Source organism: Malurus melanocephalus, unplaced genomic scaffold (assembly GCF_030028575.1).
Source record: "Malurus melanocephalus ecotype Western Australia unplaced genomic scaffold, MMel_1.1 scaffold_5, whole genome shotgun sequence".
In the NCBI taxonomy this organism is placed as follows: Eukaryota; Metazoa; Chordata; class Aves; order Passeriformes; family Maluridae; genus Malurus; species Malurus melanocephalus.
In genome coordinates this window covers 333,369-355,321 of record NW_026623237.1, presented here as the reverse complement: position 1 = coordinate 355,321, position 21,953 = coordinate 333,369, and the positions used below count along the sequence as shown (strand labels likewise).

General features: G+C 40.1%; 1 protein-coding gene across 8 annotated transcripts in view; it reads right to left on the bottom strand.

Annotated features, from left to right (window-relative positions):
* LTBP1 (latent transforming growth factor beta binding protein 1) overlaps window positions 1–21,953 on the bottom strand; it is a 191,281-nt gene that overhangs the window by 22,754 nt on the left and 146,574 nt on the right. For all 8 annotated transcript variants that reach the window (XM_057369961.1, XM_057369977.1, XM_057369970.1 and 5 more), the window contains 4 exons: window positions 20,305–20,430; window positions 13,769–13,894; window positions 11,410–11,553; window positions 105–287 (listed from right to left, as the gene is read on the bottom strand). In XM_057369961.1, the coding sequence (XP_057225944.1) occupies window positions 105–287; window positions 11,410–11,553; window positions 13,769–13,894; window positions 20,305–20,430 (579 nt within the window). The remainder of the gene's footprint in view (window positions 1–104; window positions 288–11,409; window positions 11,554–13,768; window positions 13,895–20,304; window positions 20,431–21,953) is intronic.

The window sequence follows — 21,953 nt, the reverse complement described above, 5'->3', positions numbered from 1 at the left end:
ATATAGGATTTAATGGGCAAGTCTTCTCTAAAGGCAAAGCACACTCTGTCAACATGAACACGATGCTTCAAAAGCTTGCAAAGGGGCAGAAGGCCTCCTCTTACCAGTTCCAATGACAGGACATGGGAAGATTTCACAGTTATCACCCCAACCAGCACCCAAGGTACAGCAGCATTCTTGTTTGGTTACATTGGATGTAAGCACGTTGTCACAGAAATTAGCATCGTTCAGATTGTAGTAGCACTCCTTCTTTCCATCTTCCTGTTGATCAGCCTCTACTGGCAATTCTGAGGCAGAAAAGAAAACATAAACCACACAAGATGACATGTGAAATTAGTAACTTTTATAGGAGAGCCGAAGAGCAGGGAAGAAATGGTTATGTACCAATTTTGAGTTAAAGTTTTATCCTTAGAAAAAATGATGGAAGTTGATAACTTTCCTTTGGCTTTTTCACACCTGTTCTTCAACTTGACCATTAAAGGATTCCTYCAATTTGCACTTCTATCCTTTTCAAGCAATGCATGAAGCACCTGCTCTCATGTTCCACTATCTAATGACCATTCCCAACTATTGACATGATGCTTTTCACATATGAATTGAAAAGATCTTCRCAGAGGTAAGCAGACATTACAACCTATTTCAGATAAAGGAGCTAAGGCATGAATTGAAAAGACACAATTTTCAAAAGAATGAACATTTACAGCCACTTTTAATTTCACTTGGAAAAGAAGTATGTTCCACACTTCAATACAAGGCCTTTTATGATTTTTGCAAAAGTAGCTTACTGATTCTGTGGTAAGGACAGGAATATAATGCAGATGTCAAGTTAACTGACTCGGTGTTTTACTTTGAAATAGGCAACCAGCCAAGAAGGCAGATTTATTGCCTTAAGCACCGAGTGGGTCCTCTCACATTATTTATATGGACTGAAGGCAAAATAGTCTGTCCCAYAGATCCAGTAAAAGACCCTATTAATAGTTAAAGATCTTCCTAAAGCAAGGCACTCCTAAAGTACACCAAGAAGTGATTTTGAAAAGAAATACCTATTTAAATCCTCTGTGTTTGCAGAACTCTGTCTACCTAACATTTCACKTCACAAAAATTATCAAGGGCTCAGAAGTGGGAACTACTAAATAAAATTGTTATTCACACTTGATTGATATGAAGAACTTTTTACGGGCCATCAGTAAAGTAACCAAGTTCTAAAATTACATATGCTTCCATTTATTTATCAAACCAAAAACTTTATTCAGGAACTTRAGACATATAAATCTCGAGGTGACTAACTCATTTCCTTTTTTATCTAGGGGAATTCTTTATGTTTAGCATTTTAACAAAGTTTAGCTCACAAAACACCTATTAAAAATTATTGCATGTTGGCTGATTTTTCATTCTTTGAGATTGCATTAATTTCTATCCAGGCTCTTGCAYAATAAGTCAAGCATGAGACATTTCTCAAGAAACACAGCTATCAAGRCAGGGATTGGAACCTATGTTTTATAGGGTGAAAAGATTTTGAGTGCATTTCAAGATGCTGCTRCAGCAAGTGTTGGTTTGCTTGCTGATGATAGAGGGTTGAGTATTTATGGGTAAGAATCAGGGGAAAGGCCAACAAGGCAGGTATCCTGGYSGGAGAGTGTTGTAGACCACCCAGCCAGGAGGGAGAGGCAGATGAAATACTCCACAAGCAGCTGGGTTAAGTCTGGCATCCCTGGCCCTTACTGTTGTGGCAGACTTCAGCATACCAGATGTCTGCTAGAAATACARCACAGCAGAGAGGAAGCAGTCTAGGAGRTTCCTGGGGTGTGTGAAAGAGAGCTTCCTGACACATCTGGAGAGGGAGCCAACCAGGGGAGATGACCTGCTGRACTTGCTGCTTGTGAACAGAGAAGGACTGGTGGRTGAGGTGATGGTCAGAGGCTCTCTAAGGCAAGGCAATAAGAAAATTATAGTGATTTTAATTCTTCAAAAGAAGGGTACCAGCAGACCTGCCACATYGGATTTCTAGATGGCAGATTTTCATCTCTTTTGGAGACTGCTTGAGAGACTCCCTAAGGCAGCAGTCCTGAAAGGCAAGCGAGTCCAGGAGGGCTGGATGTACTTCCAGAAAATTTCAAAGTGGAGGAACAGGCCGAAAGATGAGATAGGACGGAATATGACCAGCCTGCCTGAACAGAGAGCTTTGGCTGGAAYTYGGGGAAAAAWGTGAATCACCTTTGAAACAAGAGGCAAGCAGCTCTGGAGGACTACAAGRGTGTCARAAGGYTATGCAGAGAGAAAATYAGAAGAGACCATACCCAGCYAGARTTGAATCTAGCTAGTTCTGTAAAAGRCAGCAAAACATGCTTTTACAAATACACAGCAACAAAAGGAGGGCTAAGGAGAATYTCCATCGTTTACTGGATGCAGGAAAGAAACATAGTGACAAAGAGTAAGACTGAGGTACTTGATGCCTTTTTTTCCTCAGTCCTTATTAGTGAGACCAGTTGTCCTCAGGGTGCCCAGCCACCTGAACTGGAAGACAGAGATGGGGAGCAAAATAAAGCCCCCCACAATCCAGGAGGAAATGGTTAGTGACCTGCTATGCCATGTAGACACTCACAAGTCTATGGGGTTGGATGGGATCCACCTGAAGTGCTACAAGAGCTGGCAGAAACGTTCACCAAGGCACTTTCCATCATTCATTGCAATGCTGTCTAACCAGGGAGGTCCTAGTTCACAGGAGATTAGCAAATATAAGAAGGCATAGATATATAGATATATATATATATATAAAAGGAAGAATCCAAGTCAAAAATTGGCTAGATGGCCAGGTCCAGAGTCAGGTGCAAGTGTTGGTCTGCTGGAGTGCAGAGGGATCTGGACAGGCGGGGTTGATGGGCTGAGGCCGCCAATTGTATGAGGTTCAACAAGGCCAAATGCTGGGTCCTGCACTTGGGAAACAACTCCAGGCAGTGCTATGGGCTGGGGGCAGAAGGCTGAAAAGCTGCCTCCGGAAAAGGACCTGGAGGTGCTGGTCAACAGCTGGCTGACCACGATCCAAAATGTGCCCAGGGGTTCAAGAAGGCCAATGGCATCCTGGCCTAGATCAGTCACAGTGTGGCCAGCAGGACCAGGGCAGGAATTGTCCCTCTGTACTTGGCCTTGGTGAGGCTGAGCCTCAAATCCTGTGCTTAGTTTTGGGCCCCTCACTACAAGAAGGACATTGAGGTGATCGAGCGTGTCCAGAGGAGGGCAACGGAGCTGGGGAAAGGTCTGGAGCACCAGTCAGGTTTGGAGCAGCTGAGGGAGCTGGGGATGTTTAACCTGGAAAAAAAGAGGCTCAGGGGAGGCCTTATCACTCTCTACAACTGCCTGAAACATCRTAGTGAGGTGAGGGGTGGCCTTTAATGCCATGTCTCAAGTGAAMGGATGARAGGAAATGGCCTTAAGTTGCTCCACAGGTTTGGACTGGGTAGTAGGAGAAATTTCTCCACAGAAAGGGTGGTTAAGCATTGGAAYAGTCTGCCCAGGAAAAGTGCTCAGGTCATAGTCCTTGGAAATGTTAAAAAAATGTTGAGATTTGGCACTTGCAGACACGTTTAGTGGTGAACATGGCAGAGCTGGGTTAGTGGTTGGGTTAGATGATCTTTTGCAACCTAAACAATGGTTCTAAGATCCCACTTAAAAAGTGTTAGGGAGGTGGGAGCTTGAAGATAGTGATRTCCAACAAATGCTGAAGGAATTAAATGAACTCCAGCTCCTGCTATTTCAATCCTCTTATCACTGCCCACCCACATTCCCCCAAGCAGATGGAGCAAAGCAACTTTACTGGGCATGCAAATACCAGACCCATTCAGAGAAAGGAGATTAAAAAATGCCTGTATGGATTGCCTATTATTGCACTTCAATAGTATGAACATGCGTAACAGTTCTTTTGACTTCTAATTAGACACAGACAACTGGATTGATTTCTATTTTCCTCAGAAAAGTGACTTCAGTTTTGGGAGGCTGAGGGGCTGGCAGACACCTCCATTCAAGTTTAGTATAATGTTGCCACCTACGAGGCTTTGCAGTTTTGCCAATGTAACTAAATTGTACATTTAAGGATACACCCAGCTGGGTGCTTATTTCAGCTTTGTTAGTTTAGCCTGTGGTCAACCCTCATCTGATAATTACAATTTTCCATAATGTGTTGAATTTCATCAGTTGAGGTGGTTTTGTGGTATCAGTTGCTATCCAATAGGAACTAYATTAAGACTATCATGTCACAGAAATGCAGCTGAACTAAAACTGTCGTTCCAAGGTGAGAGAGAAATACTTCAGTCACCAATTTATACATTTTCCTTGGCCATTTTCCCTCTGTCTAACTGAATCAAAGCCAAATCTCCATCAGAAGAGAAAGCATGGCAGTTTTCATGCTGTTTATTAGAGAAAGAACACCAGAAGCTGTCCTGGGAGGAAGGGGAGACAGTCTCATCATGTCACATTTTACATACGATGTGCTGGTTTCTCCTCCCATTATGTGTTCRGCAGCTTAAATGGTTGTTGTTTACACAGCTGTAACTGAGGGCTAGTCAAGAAGGCATCATGAATGTTTGGAAAGCAAATGAGACACAAACTTTTAAACCAAGACCAGTCTATGTCTACAAAATTATAATTTCTCTTTCACTCTTTCATAGATTATTAATCATTTAGTAAACAGGCTGTTTTTGAAAATTATTTCACTAGGTACAGTGATAAAGTATGACAGAAAATAAATACTTACTTTTTGTATAATTGTTGTTTCAGTTTTTTTGTTAGAAAACATAAAATATCTCTCTACCTAAGGCATGCTGGTAAAGGAAAATAATTTTACCACATTTTTGATATGACTGTTAAATTCACAGTCTATGAGAGGAATTCTGTATAGTTGCTGCTAGGCTGGACTCTGAAGTATTCATCAGAAATAGATTTATATACCTTAGCATAACCTTGATCCAACAATATGCTCCATTATATGCAAAAACATGCATCASCAATATGGGATTCAGTGGATAATCTGGATTAGCATATGCTTAGACTTCAGCATACACTGAAATATTTACCTAAATAGTGTCCTGTTAACAACTGTGATCTAAAAATACAAAACGCAGAACTAATGGGATCCTAAATACTGCAACTGTGTACCAACAACTCTTATTCACAAGTGCAATCAACTAAACTGGTTGCAAAACCCCCAGAATTAGTCGTTATAAATTCATGGCTTCTAAAAACCCAGTAAAGACCTAGATGACTGAGCAAACAGCTTGAGTAACACACACTTTCAGAATCTGATTTTCAGAAATACATTAAAAATAGATTGGTATGTGCAAAAATAGATGGGTATATGCCTATTGTCAGGGTGCACTTGTTTCGATTTCTCAACTGMCTCCGTGTGTGACAAGTTGCAACACTAATGTGTTTGTGTACAGTGCATGTACATATACATGCATATGCACAATTCAGGGATTAGTGCAAGTGATGCACATTTAGAACTTACAGCTAAAACTATGTCCATAGACAGCTAAAATTCAGATCATGATTTACCTTAGAAAACCATGCGTATATTGACACAAAAAATAACACAAATATGAAGAGTTTCCTTTTAAGTCTTAAAAATTAGAAAGCCCTTAAGGTTTAGGAAATTTAGAATTTGTAYCCGTGCACCAAATTTCTAGCCTTAAGGAAACTTTTGGATCAAATTTACAAACTGTTAATTGGCARCCTCAAATTTTTCATGCTGGTGGTTGGTTGGATGCATGGGGGATTGATTTTGTTTTAATATTAATTAGCCTAGAAGGGACTCAAGGTTTTGGATACCAAAACCATGATTTTGACTTACAAATCCTATTAMATACTGTTAAATATGTTGCAATAAATAATTGTTCATATTTCATGCAGCCAGGAGAAACCAACATCCTAATTAGCTGTAGGTACCTAAATGGTCCCAGGTACCTTAGTGGGGATCTCCATGGTGATGCTGTGCCTGATGCCCCCCAGGACAAAGGCTGGCTCTCCTGGCTGCCAGGGCACTGCTGACTCATGTCTGGATTGCCACCAGGACCCACAGGTCCCTTTCTGTGGCACTGCTCTCCAGCATCCCATTCCCCAGCCTGCCTGTACATCCAGGGTTGTCCCATCCCAGGTGCAGAATCTGGCACTTTCCCTTGTTGAACTCCGTAAGTCTGGTGATTGCCCAGCCCTCTAAGTTGTCGAGGTCTTTCTGCAGGGCCTCCCTGCCTTTGAGGGAGTCAACAGCTCCTTCTGGTTTTGTATTGTCTGTGAACCTGCTCTGTATCCCTTCCTATCCTGCATCCAAGTCATTCATGAAGACGTTGAAGAGCACAGGGCCTAAGAGGGAGCCCTGTGGAACCCCACTGGTGACAGGTCCCCAGTCTAATGTCACCCCATTCATGAAAACCCTTTGTGCCTGACCCATGAGCCAGCTGCTTGCCCATCCCATGATGTGTTTATCCAGCTGAGGGCTGGACATTTTGTCCAGAAGGATCCTGTGAGAGACAGTACCGAAAGCTTCACTGAAATCCAAAATAGATTACATCAACTGGCTTCCCTTAATCAACTAGGTGGGTCACCYTGCCATGAAAAGAATTAAATTTGTCAAGCAGAACTTTCCCTTCATGAAGCCCTGCTTGCTGTGGCCAATGACTATGTTATCCTTCAGGTGTTTTTCAATAACTTCCAGAATAATCTTCTCCAGAATTTTACCAGGCACTGACAGGAGACTAACAGCCCTGTAGTTACTGGGGTCATCCTTCTTGTTCTTGAAAATTGTGATGTTAGCCAGCTTTCAGTCAGCTGGGACCTCTCCAGATTCCCAAGACTGTTCAAAAATGATTGRGAGAGGCTTCACAATGACACGAGACAGCTCTGTAAGTATTCTTGGATTAATCCCATCAAGTTGCAGAGACTTACAGGGATCCAGATAGAGCAGCACATCCCGCACAAGTTATGGGTCAAYTGTGAGTTGATTGTTCTCACAGCCATGGTCCCCCAGCTCAGGGCAATGGACCCCCTTATTTCATCACTGCAGTTGGAGACAGAGGCAAAGAATGCAGCACATGGRCTTTGTACCTGTCCCTGTTTGTGAAGAGACCATTCTCATCCTGTAATGGACYTCTGTTATTTCTGCACTGCCTTTCACTATTAATGTATTTAAACCCCCTCTTTTTTATTTTCCCCCACAGTACAAGCCAGCTCCAACTCCAGTTGAGCTTGAGTCACACAAATTTTTTCTCGACAGTAGTGAACAGCATCTCTGTATTCCCTTCATGTTATCCTTCCTTTCACTGGACAAATACCATCTTTTTTGCCTTAGCATCAAAAGAAGATCCCTGCTCAGCCAAGATGGTTTTCTGCCTCACCTGCTTGACTTTCCACGTTTTGGAATTGTCTGCTTCTGTGCTCCTAGGCAGCAGTGCTTACAAAGTCACCAGCACTGAATAGACCCCAGCACCTTCTAAAGAGTGTTCTCAGGGGACCTTGCTAACTAGCTCCCTGAGCAGCCTGAAGCCTGAATCCTCATATCTTCGAACTCCTCCTGTCACTATAATTTAAATTTGATTGCTTCATGGTCACGGTATCCAAGACAGCCATCAATCATTACTTCACTTTTGAGACCCTCTTTGTTAATAAGCAACAGATCAGAAAGGCCACCTTTCCTGACTGGCTCCCTTAGMACCTATACCACGAAGTCAGCATCCAGGTGTTTTACCARTCTTCTGGATCTGTTTGTGMCRGCTGTTTGTYGYTCCCAATTAACATCTGGCAAGCTGAAGTYTCCCAAAAGGACAAGGGAAGATGATTTGGAGGTTTCCGTTAGTTCCTCAAAGAACAATTAATCCRTGTCATTGTCCTGGMTAGGTGGTCTATAGWAGACTCCCAYGATGACATCCATGTTRTTTGTTTGTCCCTYAATCCTTACCCAGAGACTCTCAACCATACCACTGCCAAACGTAAGCTCCACACATTCCAGGCCCTCCACTCCATACTCCACCTCCCTGCCTCACCTGCCTTGCCTGAAGAGCCTGTGACCATCCAACGTGGATGGTCAGGACAGGACTCATCCCCCAGGTTTCCCTTATGCCAGTGATGCTGTATCTCTGCAAGCACTGCTACTGAAACATTTAAAGTGTGGTTTGTAGTAGCCAACACCTTATGGAGAAGGTGGAAGGATTTCACTAGCACTCAATTCCTCAAGTTTTGGCATGCCAAATCATACCTATTATAATCCTCAAATATACATTATCCTTTATAGCTTCTGTATTCAATGTCATGAGACAMGTTAGTAAYAYATTAGTCTACATAAGTAGTTTAAATGCAAACTACAACATGCAATARTTAAAACCACAATTATATGGATTRKTACTCGAACTGCATTGAGCTTGGCATTTGCTAGAAATTAATCCCWAAYAGTTTCATAAAGTTTGTTAAAAGAATAAATGACAAGACTTCAACCCAAAGCATGCATTWTTTCTCTCTTAGGTACAAAGATGTATAGAACAGCAGATTTTCATCTCCTACAGAATAAAGATCTTTCCTCCTTTATTTTTTCTTCATTCTGAAACATTTTTTACGTTTTATGAATGGCAGGGCAGAGAGGAGGGGAACCTGACAATGAATGTTGCATCATTTTTTGCACCTTTTTTTTCTTTTTTTGACTGGAAAGTGACCATATGGGCTTGAATTCCTGAGATGTACACTGGGAGGATTGTTTCAGGACACAGTGTTTCATCACTGGGAGGATTGTTTCAAGACACAGCTAACAATAGACAAATTTCCAGCAAGTGGAATCTAAATAAAAGGAAGTTTCAAGAGCCGTAAGGGGAAGTGAAGAAAAGTGTGAACATACAGCACTCCACAAATCTCACAGCCTTTAACCACATGGAAGAAAGGTCCCAAAATAAAGTAACATTTGAACAAACTTCACCTATTTGCACTTCACACAAGGTGGACAAACACTTCTTTATGCACAAAAATACAGAAYGAGAAATAAGCAAGAGCTGGGTAAACCATGCTGAACTAGATATCTGCAACAGGATAATGCAGATTAAGTTCCTCCTTTCTGAAAATAGGCATGGTGCAAACTAATGTTGACAGATGATATCCATATGCACCATGGGAGCTCTTGAAGCACCACTCCTGAGTTGAATATGTGGCTTGTCAAAGCCAGAGAGGATGTGTGGCTATTTCAGCATTCTTCGGAGCAAGAACAGTTTTTAAGAAGAACTAATAACAGTTTTTTCTCCTTYTACTTTGGAAGAGAATAGTAAGATCTCCGTTCTAAATACTGCCATTTTGCCTCATTCTAGTTCCAGACTATACGGTCTAAAGCACTGCTCCATCTTTAAGATGAAGGCCTTATCAGAGACAAAGGCAAAGCATGTGTTTTGGTAGGGTCTGAYGAAGCCTGGAGGGGAAGGAAGAATTGTTTCTTTCCAGACTGAGCAAAGCTATGCTCACTGCTGACAGCATAATGGAGTTAGTAGCGAGAGCAGAGTATCCATCTGTTGACAGTACTATCGGTCACGCTGTGTTTTTCATCCCCTTCCTCTCCACAGTAACATTAGGGTATGTCCTCAAATGTTCCTTGTACATGAGTTCTTCTTACATGGCTCAGGTCCTCTGCTAATTTTTTAGTTCTGGTTTTGTTTCATCAGCTAGCTGAACTCTCCTGAGTACTACCTCCTCACAGGCCCAAAATGTTTGTTAATCAGCTGTTAATGACACTTCACAGGCAACTTCTTGAGTGCTGCTGAGTGCTACATTGAGTGATCTAAATACTTGTGACAATTAGGTCATGGRTATTTCAACTCTCTTTACAAGTCTGAAAGACCACGAGTGATAGCAGAAAACAGACACAGCCTGGAAGCTGTAAAATCAGCATCCTGGCACTAAAATCAGTTCCTCTAAGGCTTTCCAGAAGCTAGATCAGCCTGCAGTGTAAGGAAAAAAAAAACAAGGATAAAAAACCAAAACAATCACGATTTGCCTTCTGGAGGGGAAAAAACGCTATGTAAGTAAATCCCTTTATTTCTCGTATTCTGTTCCTCCCTGTTGTGGGCTTGTTCCTTTTTTCAGACTGGATCAGTGTAGAAATGTGGAGGCAGCTTTAAGAGTTCTAAACTAATTTTTAATTAGTGTATTTCAAGTAGTATTTTCAACACCCAAAACACCTTATAAGAAGAGCTCACAAATGCAGTACAATGGACTAGTAGGAAAACCAGGAGTAAACCAGGCAAGGAAGCTTCAAGAGTGACTGACAACAAWAGTAGTTTGACAACAACTTAGTGGTTTGAGTTTTTGCTTTCCCAACTACCTTTCTTAGGACTTACATTAGTTCTAGATAATGCTAACAAGATATCACTGTTGTGCTGATTTTGACTGGTACAGAGTTCTTCACAGTGGCTGCTATGGGGCTGCATTTTGGATTTGTGCTGAGCACAGARTTGATAATATAGTGAAGCTTTTGTTATCGCTGAGCAGAGCTTACATAGAGCCAAGGCCTGTCCTGTTTTTTGCTCTGCTACACTGGTGAGGAAGTTGGGGGTACATGGGAGGTTGGGAGGGGACACAGCCAGGACAGGTGACCCAAACCCACCAAAGGGATATTCCAGACTACACGGCATCGTGCTCAGTATATAAACTGAGGAGAACAAGGARGAAGAGGGGAGATGTTTGGAATGATGCCTTTTGTCTTCCCAAGTCACTGTTATGTGTGATGGGGCCTTGCTCTCTTGGAGGTGGCTGAGCACCTGCCTGCCCTTGGGAAGCAATGAATTAATTTCTTGTTTTGCTTTCCCTATTAAACTGTCTTTATCTCAACCCACGATCTTTCTAGCTTTTTTCTATCTTTTTTTACTCCTTCACTTCTCTCCCCAGTCCTGCTGGTGGGGGAGTGAGTGAGTGAGAGATATGTGGGGCTTGGTTGCCATCTGAAGTAAAACCATAACAACTAAATACAACTTCTGGTTTTAATAATATGTTCCCTTAAACAGTGTCCAAGCATACTAATGGGTGTTTGTAAAAGTCTGAACAAAAAACTCAAAATCACTCAGGTCATAGACTTGATTCCATATCACATTTCATTGTTACAATACAGCAAACAAGAGACTGTTTACTCTTATTTACTCTCAACATTACTGCCAAGGCTGTTGATGTGTAAGATTTAGAAGGTGTTTCTGCTATATTTTCACTGCTAATGATTCACTATAGCATAGTTCATTCTAGAAAAACCTCCTCTCATGCACACACTTTCGAGACAATGACAAAGTTTTAAATTTTGCTGTTGTAGTTAAAACAACACCAATACTTTAACCAACTTTGCCTTTCCAATGGTTACATGTGCAGTTGAAATCATGCCAAGCATGCAAAAATCTGCTGGCGTTTTACCTGGTGAGGCACGGAAGCGACACTGTCCGGTCATTGGATCATATTCCTGGTTTTCATCAGAGCACAGACACAGGAAAGAACCATCAACATTTTCACAGAGGGCTTCACCACATACTCCACTCAACATTTCACATTCATTCACATCTGGGGAAAAAATCCAAAACATAAATCAATTGAGACCCATTACTGACTGTTCTTTTATCTGCTGTATGTGTGCCAATATAGTCTGCCAGATTACAGATGTGATCTCTGGGGAAGGATTAAAAACTCACTAATACCTAAGTGGATTCATAAACAAGTAGTAGTCCTTTGAAATAAAGGCCCCTGAATGTCACAGTATAGTTTATAAACTATTAGTACTGATTAGGTGCTGCTTCTAGACCAGAAAACAGCGGGGGTTTGTGTTTCTCATTAAATACTTGCTTTTCTGGGTATTCTCTTCTTGGGATTTAAGATTCAGAGTAATTTCACTTGTTTTCTTAACTTTATTTTCAAATTTTCACTAAACTCAAGGAACAAAATGAACAGGCTTTGGTGTGATTCAGACTGTGCTACAAAAAAAAGATTTCATTTTCCTCCCCAAAATCCCATTTTCCTTGTAAACARCTACTAAACAGTGAATTCCCCAGCCCCACCGCCACCATATGCCTGTTACATGCATGGACTCACAGGCTGCTCTGGGACCCACARAAGTTATGGCCAGGTCACCCAGGGACCCTTGCTGAACACTGCAAAATTCCTCTCTTTGAAAAAATCTCATATTTTTAACTTGGATTCATACACCTGCTAACTATCCTACCCTGAAATGTTTTCTTGACTGTTGTTTACACAAGGATTACCAAATAATACCAGGACCTCTTCACTTTACTTTCTTTTTTAATTGCTAAAGTTGACATTTGAAAATACACTTTGTCTACTAATGGGAGCATCTCATTAGCAGACAGAAATGATGATGATTAGTATCAAAAATGGTAATTTCTGTATCACAATTCAGGAATTCTTATAATTGAGTGCGGTCTAACATGTAACCTGTGAAGCAATATTTCATCCTTTTTACCTCTTGCCTGTCAAAATCTAGTTATCTGAATAAATGTTGATTTTTGCATATTTTTATATAAATATGGATTGTAACTTACAGTTTKCTCAACACTTAAATGTATTTAGATTTTTCTTTATCTTTTTACTGTGTTCCTATCATAGGGGAACATTGCCTAGTCAGGAACTAGAGACTTACTTTTTCCTARAATTGTTTTGGTTAGTAACTTGCTTCAAAATTTAAAAGAGTACTTTATACTATATATTATTATATAAGGAAAAAAAAGAATTATTTTATGGTTCAGAATTACTTTACTGGGAATTCAAAACTAAATTTAGTTTCCATACCATCTTTTCCTTTCTTTTTTATTTTTTTTTTACTTTCTTTGCTTCATTTGTTTTCATCCATGAAAAGTTACTGTATGCCAAAATATACCTTGGTATGCTATAAAGTAAGTGCCAAATGGCATAGAGAATTTTGTAACAAAACTGTTTAATATATTACAGAATGCATACAAACACTCTGTAAAACTCCTAATTCCTCCTCTGTTTGGTATTCCATTTAGACCTCTGTTCCTGGTAAATGTGTTTTCATCCTGAGCCTGGCTTGAAGAAATTGTTTAATGAATACCTTTCCTTGATCTGGAAATAATTTTATGTTACAAACTTGTGCTGCCTCAGATGGTTCTCAGGTCCAGCCATCGCTATTAACAACAGATCTGGAAACCTATTAGTCACAAAGGAAATGTGCAGTATTTACACATCTACAAAAATCTCACATCATTTCCTGGTGATAGGTGTCTTTCCCGGAGCTGGAAGGTAATGTTAAAATCTGTTCAAACACAATATGCCTACGGAGGTGCCATCTAATTCAGCCTGGCTGTACCACATGCCAGATGTTATTTCCTGCAGGGGGTAGTGCAGGGTCCTGGTTACTCAGCTAAGAGACTAAACAGATGTAGCACKTAAACAGGCTAAAGTATTCAATTCAATCTATTATGATTTATATTTGTGAACAGTCCTGACAAGGGAGGTTTCTTGGGTTTTTAAAAAGAAATAAAATGAGTGGCTCCGCTTACTTGCTGTTGACTTCCATTTGCCCTAAAATCAGGTTTTAATTAAATAGGTACATAGTAAAGTTTCCATCTGGCACAAAGTTGAGTGAGTAAAGAAGATCTCAGCCCTATTACACCAGTAAGTGGTATAACTCTAAACATGAAGTGACAGAAAACAAAAATGCTCTTGTGAAATGCATTTTGTTGGCACATTGGTTTTGCTCACTTGAACTTTGCAGCTCACTTGAGCTTTGCAGCAATGAACTCACCTGTACACCCGTGCCCATCCTGCGTGTCCTGATACCCTTGGTAACAGAGGCAGCGGTAGGAGCCATCCATATTTTCACAGAACCCGTGGCTGCCACACACCGTGCTGTTTGTACATTCATCTACATCTGCAAGGGMGGATTTGAACATCAGACAGACAGTGTGACAGCCAAAGGCAGATATTCATGAAGAGTGCAGAACACATTAGGAAGGAGCACAAGGATAAGGCACAAAAATTAACTTAAGCACACGAACAATTAAAGAAATATTTTCAGTGTTAGCTTTGCAGTAAATATGTCAGAAAATAGTCAGTTGCCTCCCCCCATCTGTTTCACCAAGCCTGCCAACCATGGCATGATGCTACATACCACAGAGTAAGGCATWGTTTAAATAATCTCTCTGATTTATAGATTCTACCAGTGTGGTATTATACAGTCAACAACACGAGTGAAACTGAACCCACTGTGCCCACAAAAAGAATTCATGGGAATGGCGACATCCCCTGTGCAGATGTGCTGCACAGATCTCATTCTGGCTCTCAGCTCAGATCACAATTTCATGGTGTAAGTGGTAAATATCTGTGGACTGAGCCTTCTGTCTTTAATTCTGTAAATCTACACATACAAATCAACTTAACAGGCACACAAAATAATTCCAAAGCCGGAATGTTTTCTGTACTGACCTTTTCATTTGTAGTTCCAGTTTTGGTCTGTTGGCCTTACAAGTAAGTCATTTGCATGAGTAACTCTGTTCTTTGACCCAGCTGCCCATCAAATTATAATGGAGCAGAGCTGCTYGTGGCAGATTGTGTTCTATTTTTGTAAGTGTATTACAAGTGCTAGGAATGCCTTATTTTTATCTCCACTCAAAGACCTAAACCCAAAGCCCTGGCCATATGTGGTTATTAAAGATGCCATGGAGTGCTTTTCAAGAGGRAGAACATTAGCTGAAACTGTGAACTTGCCAGGATACTGGGATTAGTACCTCCTGCCTTCTAATTCCTCTGCAGTTGGAAGCAGAGAAATGATCACTGTATTTCTTTCCTAAAAAACATGATGATAAGTAAGGCTGCTGTCKGCTTTCCTTCTGCACATTTCCTCAAGGGGTAATTACATTTTAAATGGGGAATAAAGTGATTTGCTCTTGATTTATCCGAGTACTTGTTACTATCATTAATTTTGCACATTTTGGTCATCCTTCATGTGRTGGAGCCTGCCATCATTCTACTTCCAGTGAAGGCCTTTGGCACTCCCTGAATGAAAGAACTGCTGGGACTGAATCCTTCAGTGCCACAGGGAGAAGGCTTCTCCAAACTGGTGAGCAGCACTGCCGTTTGGTGTCTTTCTGTAAGCACACACTAGGGCTCAAACATAGCCCTACCTRCTCCTGCAGCTCTTTACGCTGTGTCAAACAAAAACCTAGAGAARTCAGCAAATATGCACTGCATTCTTATCCTGACAGCGCTCACCAAGCAAGGACTTTTCTACTTTTAAATTGTGTTTTATGCTCAGCTGAAAGGGAACTCTTGGTTTTTGAACCATGTGGTCACAGCCCCCAAGGCTCTCAAAATCTGAGCAGCATGWCCACACCTTTTACCTCCTGTGCTGCCCTCTTGCTCCCCAAGTGCTCAAATTCACCCAAGCTTTGCCTCTGGGAGATGCATTTTTGAGATCTTGAAAACCAATTTTCCTGCGTGCTGTCATGGAGTCTGAACAGGTTTGGAATCAGATGTAGACTTTTAAGGCCCGAGGAATCTATCCAAAACCTCTTAAAAAGGTTCAAAAACCTGTCTTAAGCAATTTCTGTATCAATGGAATAAATTATGAAATTTTAACATTCTTCTCACAAAGGCATATAACTTCACTTTGGGATGTCTAAATGATGGAAAATTCACTTCTCCTGCTGAACTGATGCACTGGTTAACAAACTTCAGCCTACATATGAAATGCATGCAAAAGCTGCATATACTACATCCACAAAAATCTAGGAGACACATAGGAGTATAATTGATGATTATAAAAAAAGTATTTGCAGATGGAACTGGACAAAAAATTTATTTGCTTTGTAAGTTTTTTAGTAAAGATTTTAATGGTCTTTACGTCTTGATTTATTAAACAAAGGAAAAATATTCAAGGAATTTGTGTTAGAAAGGGCCACTGTATTTGGCAAAGAGTACAATAGCCAGTAGGCTTATTCTCAAGGAATTGAATATGAAAATTTGGATGGTTTTTCCATATTGAACTTATTGAAAGCTACCACAAACCCTTCCTAGTAGAATTAATTCAGCAATGTGAATAAGCAACTTATCTGTATTAAAGACAGTCAGAGGTGAAAGGCCAAGAACTACCTTTTACACCTTTTCATTTTCAGGTCCCCACAGTGACAGAAGTATACAAAGAAGAATATGGAGTTACTGGGAGGAAGACAATAAAAATTCTTTACAGTTGTGTTTTCCTGGTCCCTCCTTCTTGCTGCTGTGCACTGTCCCTGCATAACATCTGATATTAATCATATGATCAGAGTTTCACATAGCTAGTAAAAAAAATATRAATACTCTGTCTCTTAATAAAGAAACTCTGTTAAGAAAAAAAAATCAAAATGAATAAACAATGCTGAATTGACAGCCAGGAATTTTCAACAACAGACATTAACATATTAATTGTGTTTTCAGTGAACAAGTATAGCTAAATAAGAAAAACTTCCTGAGCCACTGGGCAAAGTTATTCTGTTAAAAACCTATGCAGAAGAAACTATAACTGGAGATTTTAGAATTACCCAAATTACAGAACTTCTCTTACTTAAACCCTAATATTAAAGGAAACAGTGGAATGGCTCATGCAGCTGGTTCTTCTTAGGTAAAACAAGGTCATTGACTAAAAAGCTGCAGGAACAAAACTTGTCATTGCAGCAAATATCCTAATTCAGTATATAATACAGCCACAGAAGACAGTTTTGTTTCTAAAAAGTACACTCTGAACATCTTTCAGTACATGGGATATTACAGAAAAGGTCCAAGCACCRAATATTTTTCCTTGTCTAGACAGTTCACTCAAAGGACTCTTTTTTACAGCCGGAAAGGACACTTGTTTCTTTAATCACCCCATAAAGAGTGAGGCTTGTAATTGGCAATTCTCTTGCTACATGGAAACGAAGTCAGGGGAAAAACTAAATATGAAACTAATATATCCTATGTCTATAGAGTGACTAAAGCAGTTCTCTCTAATTACAACTTAGTTTAGAATCCAAGAATCAGTGCTGCCTGCTTTAATCAAAAGGCAAAATGTGTGCACTCAAACACATTCCTGTGSAGTTCAACATGTGTTCCTGTTCTTTGACAATCTGAACAAGATGAAGGCAACCTGAGCCTCAAGCTTAACATACTTTATGATACTTAAATCTCACTGAAATCTACTTACATGGCAAAATSTCTTGAAAAGGAACTGGTTCCTAGGACAGGTCTGTATAGTGATTAGGGAAGCAGAGCTCTGATTCTGAAACTTCCAGAGCTACCCATAACATGCTAACTAAAACGGAGGAAGCAGGGGTCAGAGAGCTGTGGTGGGATGTGTAAGTTTTTTTGGACTGCCTGTTGCAGCAGTGAGAGGCCACTGAGGGACATCTGGGATGGGACATGGAGACAGAAGTGCTGCTTGAGGCAGGGTATTGACTCAAGCATCACAGAATCTCTAACTTGAGGTTTTGCCAACACAGTTGATAAGCAGCCAACTGGGTAAAACATCATCTTTACACCAGAACCCCAGAAAGCTCAACAAGGAACTAAGGAGCAGTCCAAGGGCTTCCAGCTCAGAGAGCCCGGTGCAGTCAAATTGCTGAGCCTGAGGCCAGGCTGCAGTGGAATGTCACTCATGCAACAAAAGTTTGTCTACACCTTGGAAGAAGACAGAGCCTCCAGGGCTGTTCAGTTTACTTTGGCCAATGGCCACAAAAGCTCCATACCAGAACTCAACCACATGAGGTTTCTAAATGTTTCAGGACAYTGTTGTTTCAAACTTTAAAAAAAAAAAAAGTCAAACTCATATGAAAAAAAAGAAAAAAGTCCAGAGATATGGAAAATCTGCTCCACAGGTACAGAGAGGTGTGTGAATCCAGGAAAATTTTTTCAGGTTCTTCCTCTGATGGGATAAACAGTTACTCTCACTCACTCAACTAGAYGTAAATTCACAGAGGCACTTAGTGTAAAGAACAGTAGCTGCTGCAGCTGGAAGCCACATCCTTTCTCAGTACCTGGAATGTCACACATTCTTTTTGTTTTGTCTTGCATTTTAGCATGAAGCTGACAYCACTACAAATATTAATACTGATGCCATCAGTGCTCCCTTAAAATTACTTTTTTCAGAGCTCTGTAGTTGTTTTTATTAAAATGACAGAATGGAGAAACTAATTGTGGTGGAAAAGGAGTGTTGCTGCTTCAGAGACTAGAAGTACCCTTGCTTTGCCAAGTTATTAAAATACTTTTCCAAGTGTTGAATATAAAGTCTGAGCTGTATTCCATACACAGCACCAATTACTTGTGAAGCATGCTCGGCTGGTTTTGTACTTGTTTTAGTCTTCATTAAAAAGKTCCAAAACTAGTCACAATCCTGGAAATAAGATCTTGTGACTTCATCTTTTTCTATTTAGCAAAAGTTTGGCTTTTTTGTTCTAATGGAGATTAACTTTGTATTACTTCATCACATATGATAGCAACCTCTCCCTGGAAACTGCTACTTTATTAAATGTCAGAGGTGCAGAAGAGCTCATTGTTTCTGCTACATCTCCTAACATTAGATGCCGAAGACTTTGGGATTTTATTTAAGTTGTGTTCCTATTCAGTTCTCCTTTTTTATTTTTGGGAGTTTGATTTCACAAGGTTTCTAGCTTTGATTTGAAAGAAAGCATTTGGTTTCTACAAAGAGAAGGCTGCATTCTTCTCTTTTTGTTTTTTTTTTTTTTTAAAGCTATGCTCAACATTGAGGTAAAACACCTGCTACCACTTTTTTTGCAAAAAGAAATTGAAGATATCAATTCTTCCAGGTGGCCATATCCTTCCTGAACACTGGGTGAAATGCATACATGTTGATGAAAGAGTCCATGAACACGCTTTGTAATTATCCTCATTACTTCAAATCATAAAATACCACCTCCTCCATCAATCACTGGAGTCACTCAGATTTGCTCTCTCTAGCCTACTTGACCAGGCTTTTGTCTTRGCAATAAAGAGAATGTTTCTTTCAACTTACACCATAATTACAAAATAAAGTAAATTTTTAGAGAGAAAAAAAAAAACCCACTAAAAATACTCCAGATGATTTAATAGTTATCATTAATAATCAACACACAAATGGTATGTCTGATATTATGCTATATCTACAAATACAGCACTTATTCCCTTACATCAGGCTAACAGTGCTCCAGCCAGCAGTGTATTTCCTTCCATGGGAGCTCCTGTTACTAAATACATGGCAGGTTATATGCTAGCCTGAGTACTAAAGCTATTATGCTGGTTGTCCTCTGGTATAAGCAGGGAGACTAAATGCAACAGTCAGAGAAAAGTTTCATTACACCTCATCCACCAAAGGACAAACATTTTCACTGTCCCTAAGTGAACTATGAAAAGAGTTGTCCTGTGAAAATCAATCTCATATGGATTTACTGGTTTATAATTTGGGAGAGAGAATGACTGCTTACTTCTTGGGTGCTTGAGATCCACTGTCTATAGGTTTTAACACAAAGCTATCATCTGCTCAGTACTTCTCCTCACATATATTCCTGCTGAAATAATACCAAATAATTTTTTCCCCTTCTGAACTTTTCCCACAAGCCTTCTTGTCTTGAACCCTCCTCTCATCCATAAGAACAGCCATGGTTAATCCAGTTAGGAAAGTGTTTTTTTTTTCCTATCAGCATCACTGACAACACAAAGCCCTGTACCTTCTTGGTATCATTGAGCACAAGTGTCCTGTTTTAAATTCAGTGCAGGAGAGCAGCCTCACTRGCAAACATGTGTACATTGTTAGGAACAGGATACACTCTCATGATATAGCATGAYAAAAAACCTAGTTGGCCTAAATTCCAGGCTCCTAGTTGATACTGCTATAAAGAACTAATTACTGCTATTTATTCAAWTTCTGCCATTTCAAAATCCCTGAAGTTCTAATAGAACTACTGCATTTCACTACAACTTCTCGCTGGACTTACTGTTATGTTGCTTAATTTGTATATTTTATGAAAATGTTTGGACAAGGTACTGTTATCTTCCACACAGTGATGAGAACATTCAGGCAGCTCAGGCTTGCTGATAATAAGCTTAAGCTTCAAGTTAAATAATCCTAAATACTCATGGCAGAAAAGTTTTACCCACAGAAACTCAGAAGAAGCCTGAGYTCCAAATACACTTTGCACATCATGTATTTATGAGAAAAAGAACCAAGTGCCCTTAAGTGGCAAATTTTGGAGTTAGTAGTGACTGACTGACTACTTTTCTCACCCACCTAATAACAGTAAGTCCATGGGAATGGATTATTGTAACKTGTCTCACCTTCGCACGTTCGGCCATCTGCAGACACAGAAAAGCCCCGCTCACATATGCACTGGTAGGAACCATCCGTGTTTAGACACTCTCCGTGTGGTGAACAGAGGTCAGATCTCTCACATTCATTGATATCTGAAAGCACAGAAACATTAAGAACTTTGAAAATCATCATAGCCTTAATGTTAAGCCTAAGGGCAATTCATTCCCACTGGCTATGCAAATAGCTGTGTGAAATGAGCTGGGCTCATTTTCCAGAGTAATCAAATCTAGTRGGATGATTTTTTAACTCTGCATAGATATCATTATGTTGTGCTGCAYTGTACTCTCACTACATCACTCTGTGATCAGGATGAGCAGAGAGCAGGATATCAGCTTAAGCTCCAWCCTAGCCAACATTTCTTCTGTCTTAGAGGAATTCTCAGAAGCTCCATCTCACTGCTTTTTGATTGCTGTACACTGCTCAGCTTGTGCATCTGGCTCCATATGTTRCTAGCAGATTTGGAGCTGCAGCTTTCCCAGAAGGTATGGGGAATTTACATAATTTAAAGACAAATGCTCTTTCTTCCTGATGGGGAATGGGAATGATCCCAAAAGGTTGCTGTATAAGAGCTGGTCATCATTGTTTGTTTTGTTGGGTTCTTTTTTAAACTTAGAAAGCATTTTTCTAACTTGCGAATCTGAAAAACAAGTATTTCTTTTTGATTGATGTAACACTAGAATTCCTCAGTCCTAACTGTATCTTTTGTTGCTTACAGCCATCAAGAATGTATCCAAGTAGACAGTAATCCTGATATACTAGAGAAATTATGATTTCAATATGAGCATCTCAAAACCATGCCATCCATTACAGAATTTTCTACATATACAAACTGATTCTAGCCTGTGTGTAAACCTTTCAACCAGTGTGCAGAAACCATGGCCACAGCAGGAGAGAAAAGAGGCAGAAAACTCGGGGAAGTTGTATCTGCATGAGGTGCCTAAGAAAATGTCATTGCAATGTGCTTAACACAACACCCACATGYACAAAAAATTCTTTGAATTCATAGCAAATGAAAACCATCAACTACTTCCTGAAGCCCTCTGAAAGTTGGGAATGGTGGGAGATGAGCAATGACAAGGACAGTATTGTACCTTCTTKCACTGTAGTCAAGACTTAGTTGTCTCAAAACTGCCAGAAAAATACTGGAAACCAAACCAGCTGATTACACAAGGTAGAATTAGAAAACAAAATTACCAGTGTTAGGGAAATAGACTTTATTGCATCTGAAAGAGCAAACTGCAGTTTCTCAGGTTTTGGACTCTTTCCAACTTTGCTCCTCACCAAAATGCATATTCCTAACTTCTAGTCTAGTCCAGATTCAATCTGCAGACACTGCACTCTGTGATAAATTTGCCAGTTTAATTCAATAGCTCTCTGTCTGTACTGTCTGCCCCTTAGTTGGCTCATAAGCCAACTTTGTTGTAYTTCTCCATTTAAAATATGAGGCATATATTCACTGCTTTAGATGGCAAAGTGAAGAGAGCAGAGGGGTATCAAAGCTGGCATTGATTTTAGCTTGTGATCAATTCTCTTATCTGCTAAAGAAAGGTCTAACACCTAACAGCACTTCTGTATACTGAATGGAACATTTTTTTAATTAGAAACCAGTCCCATA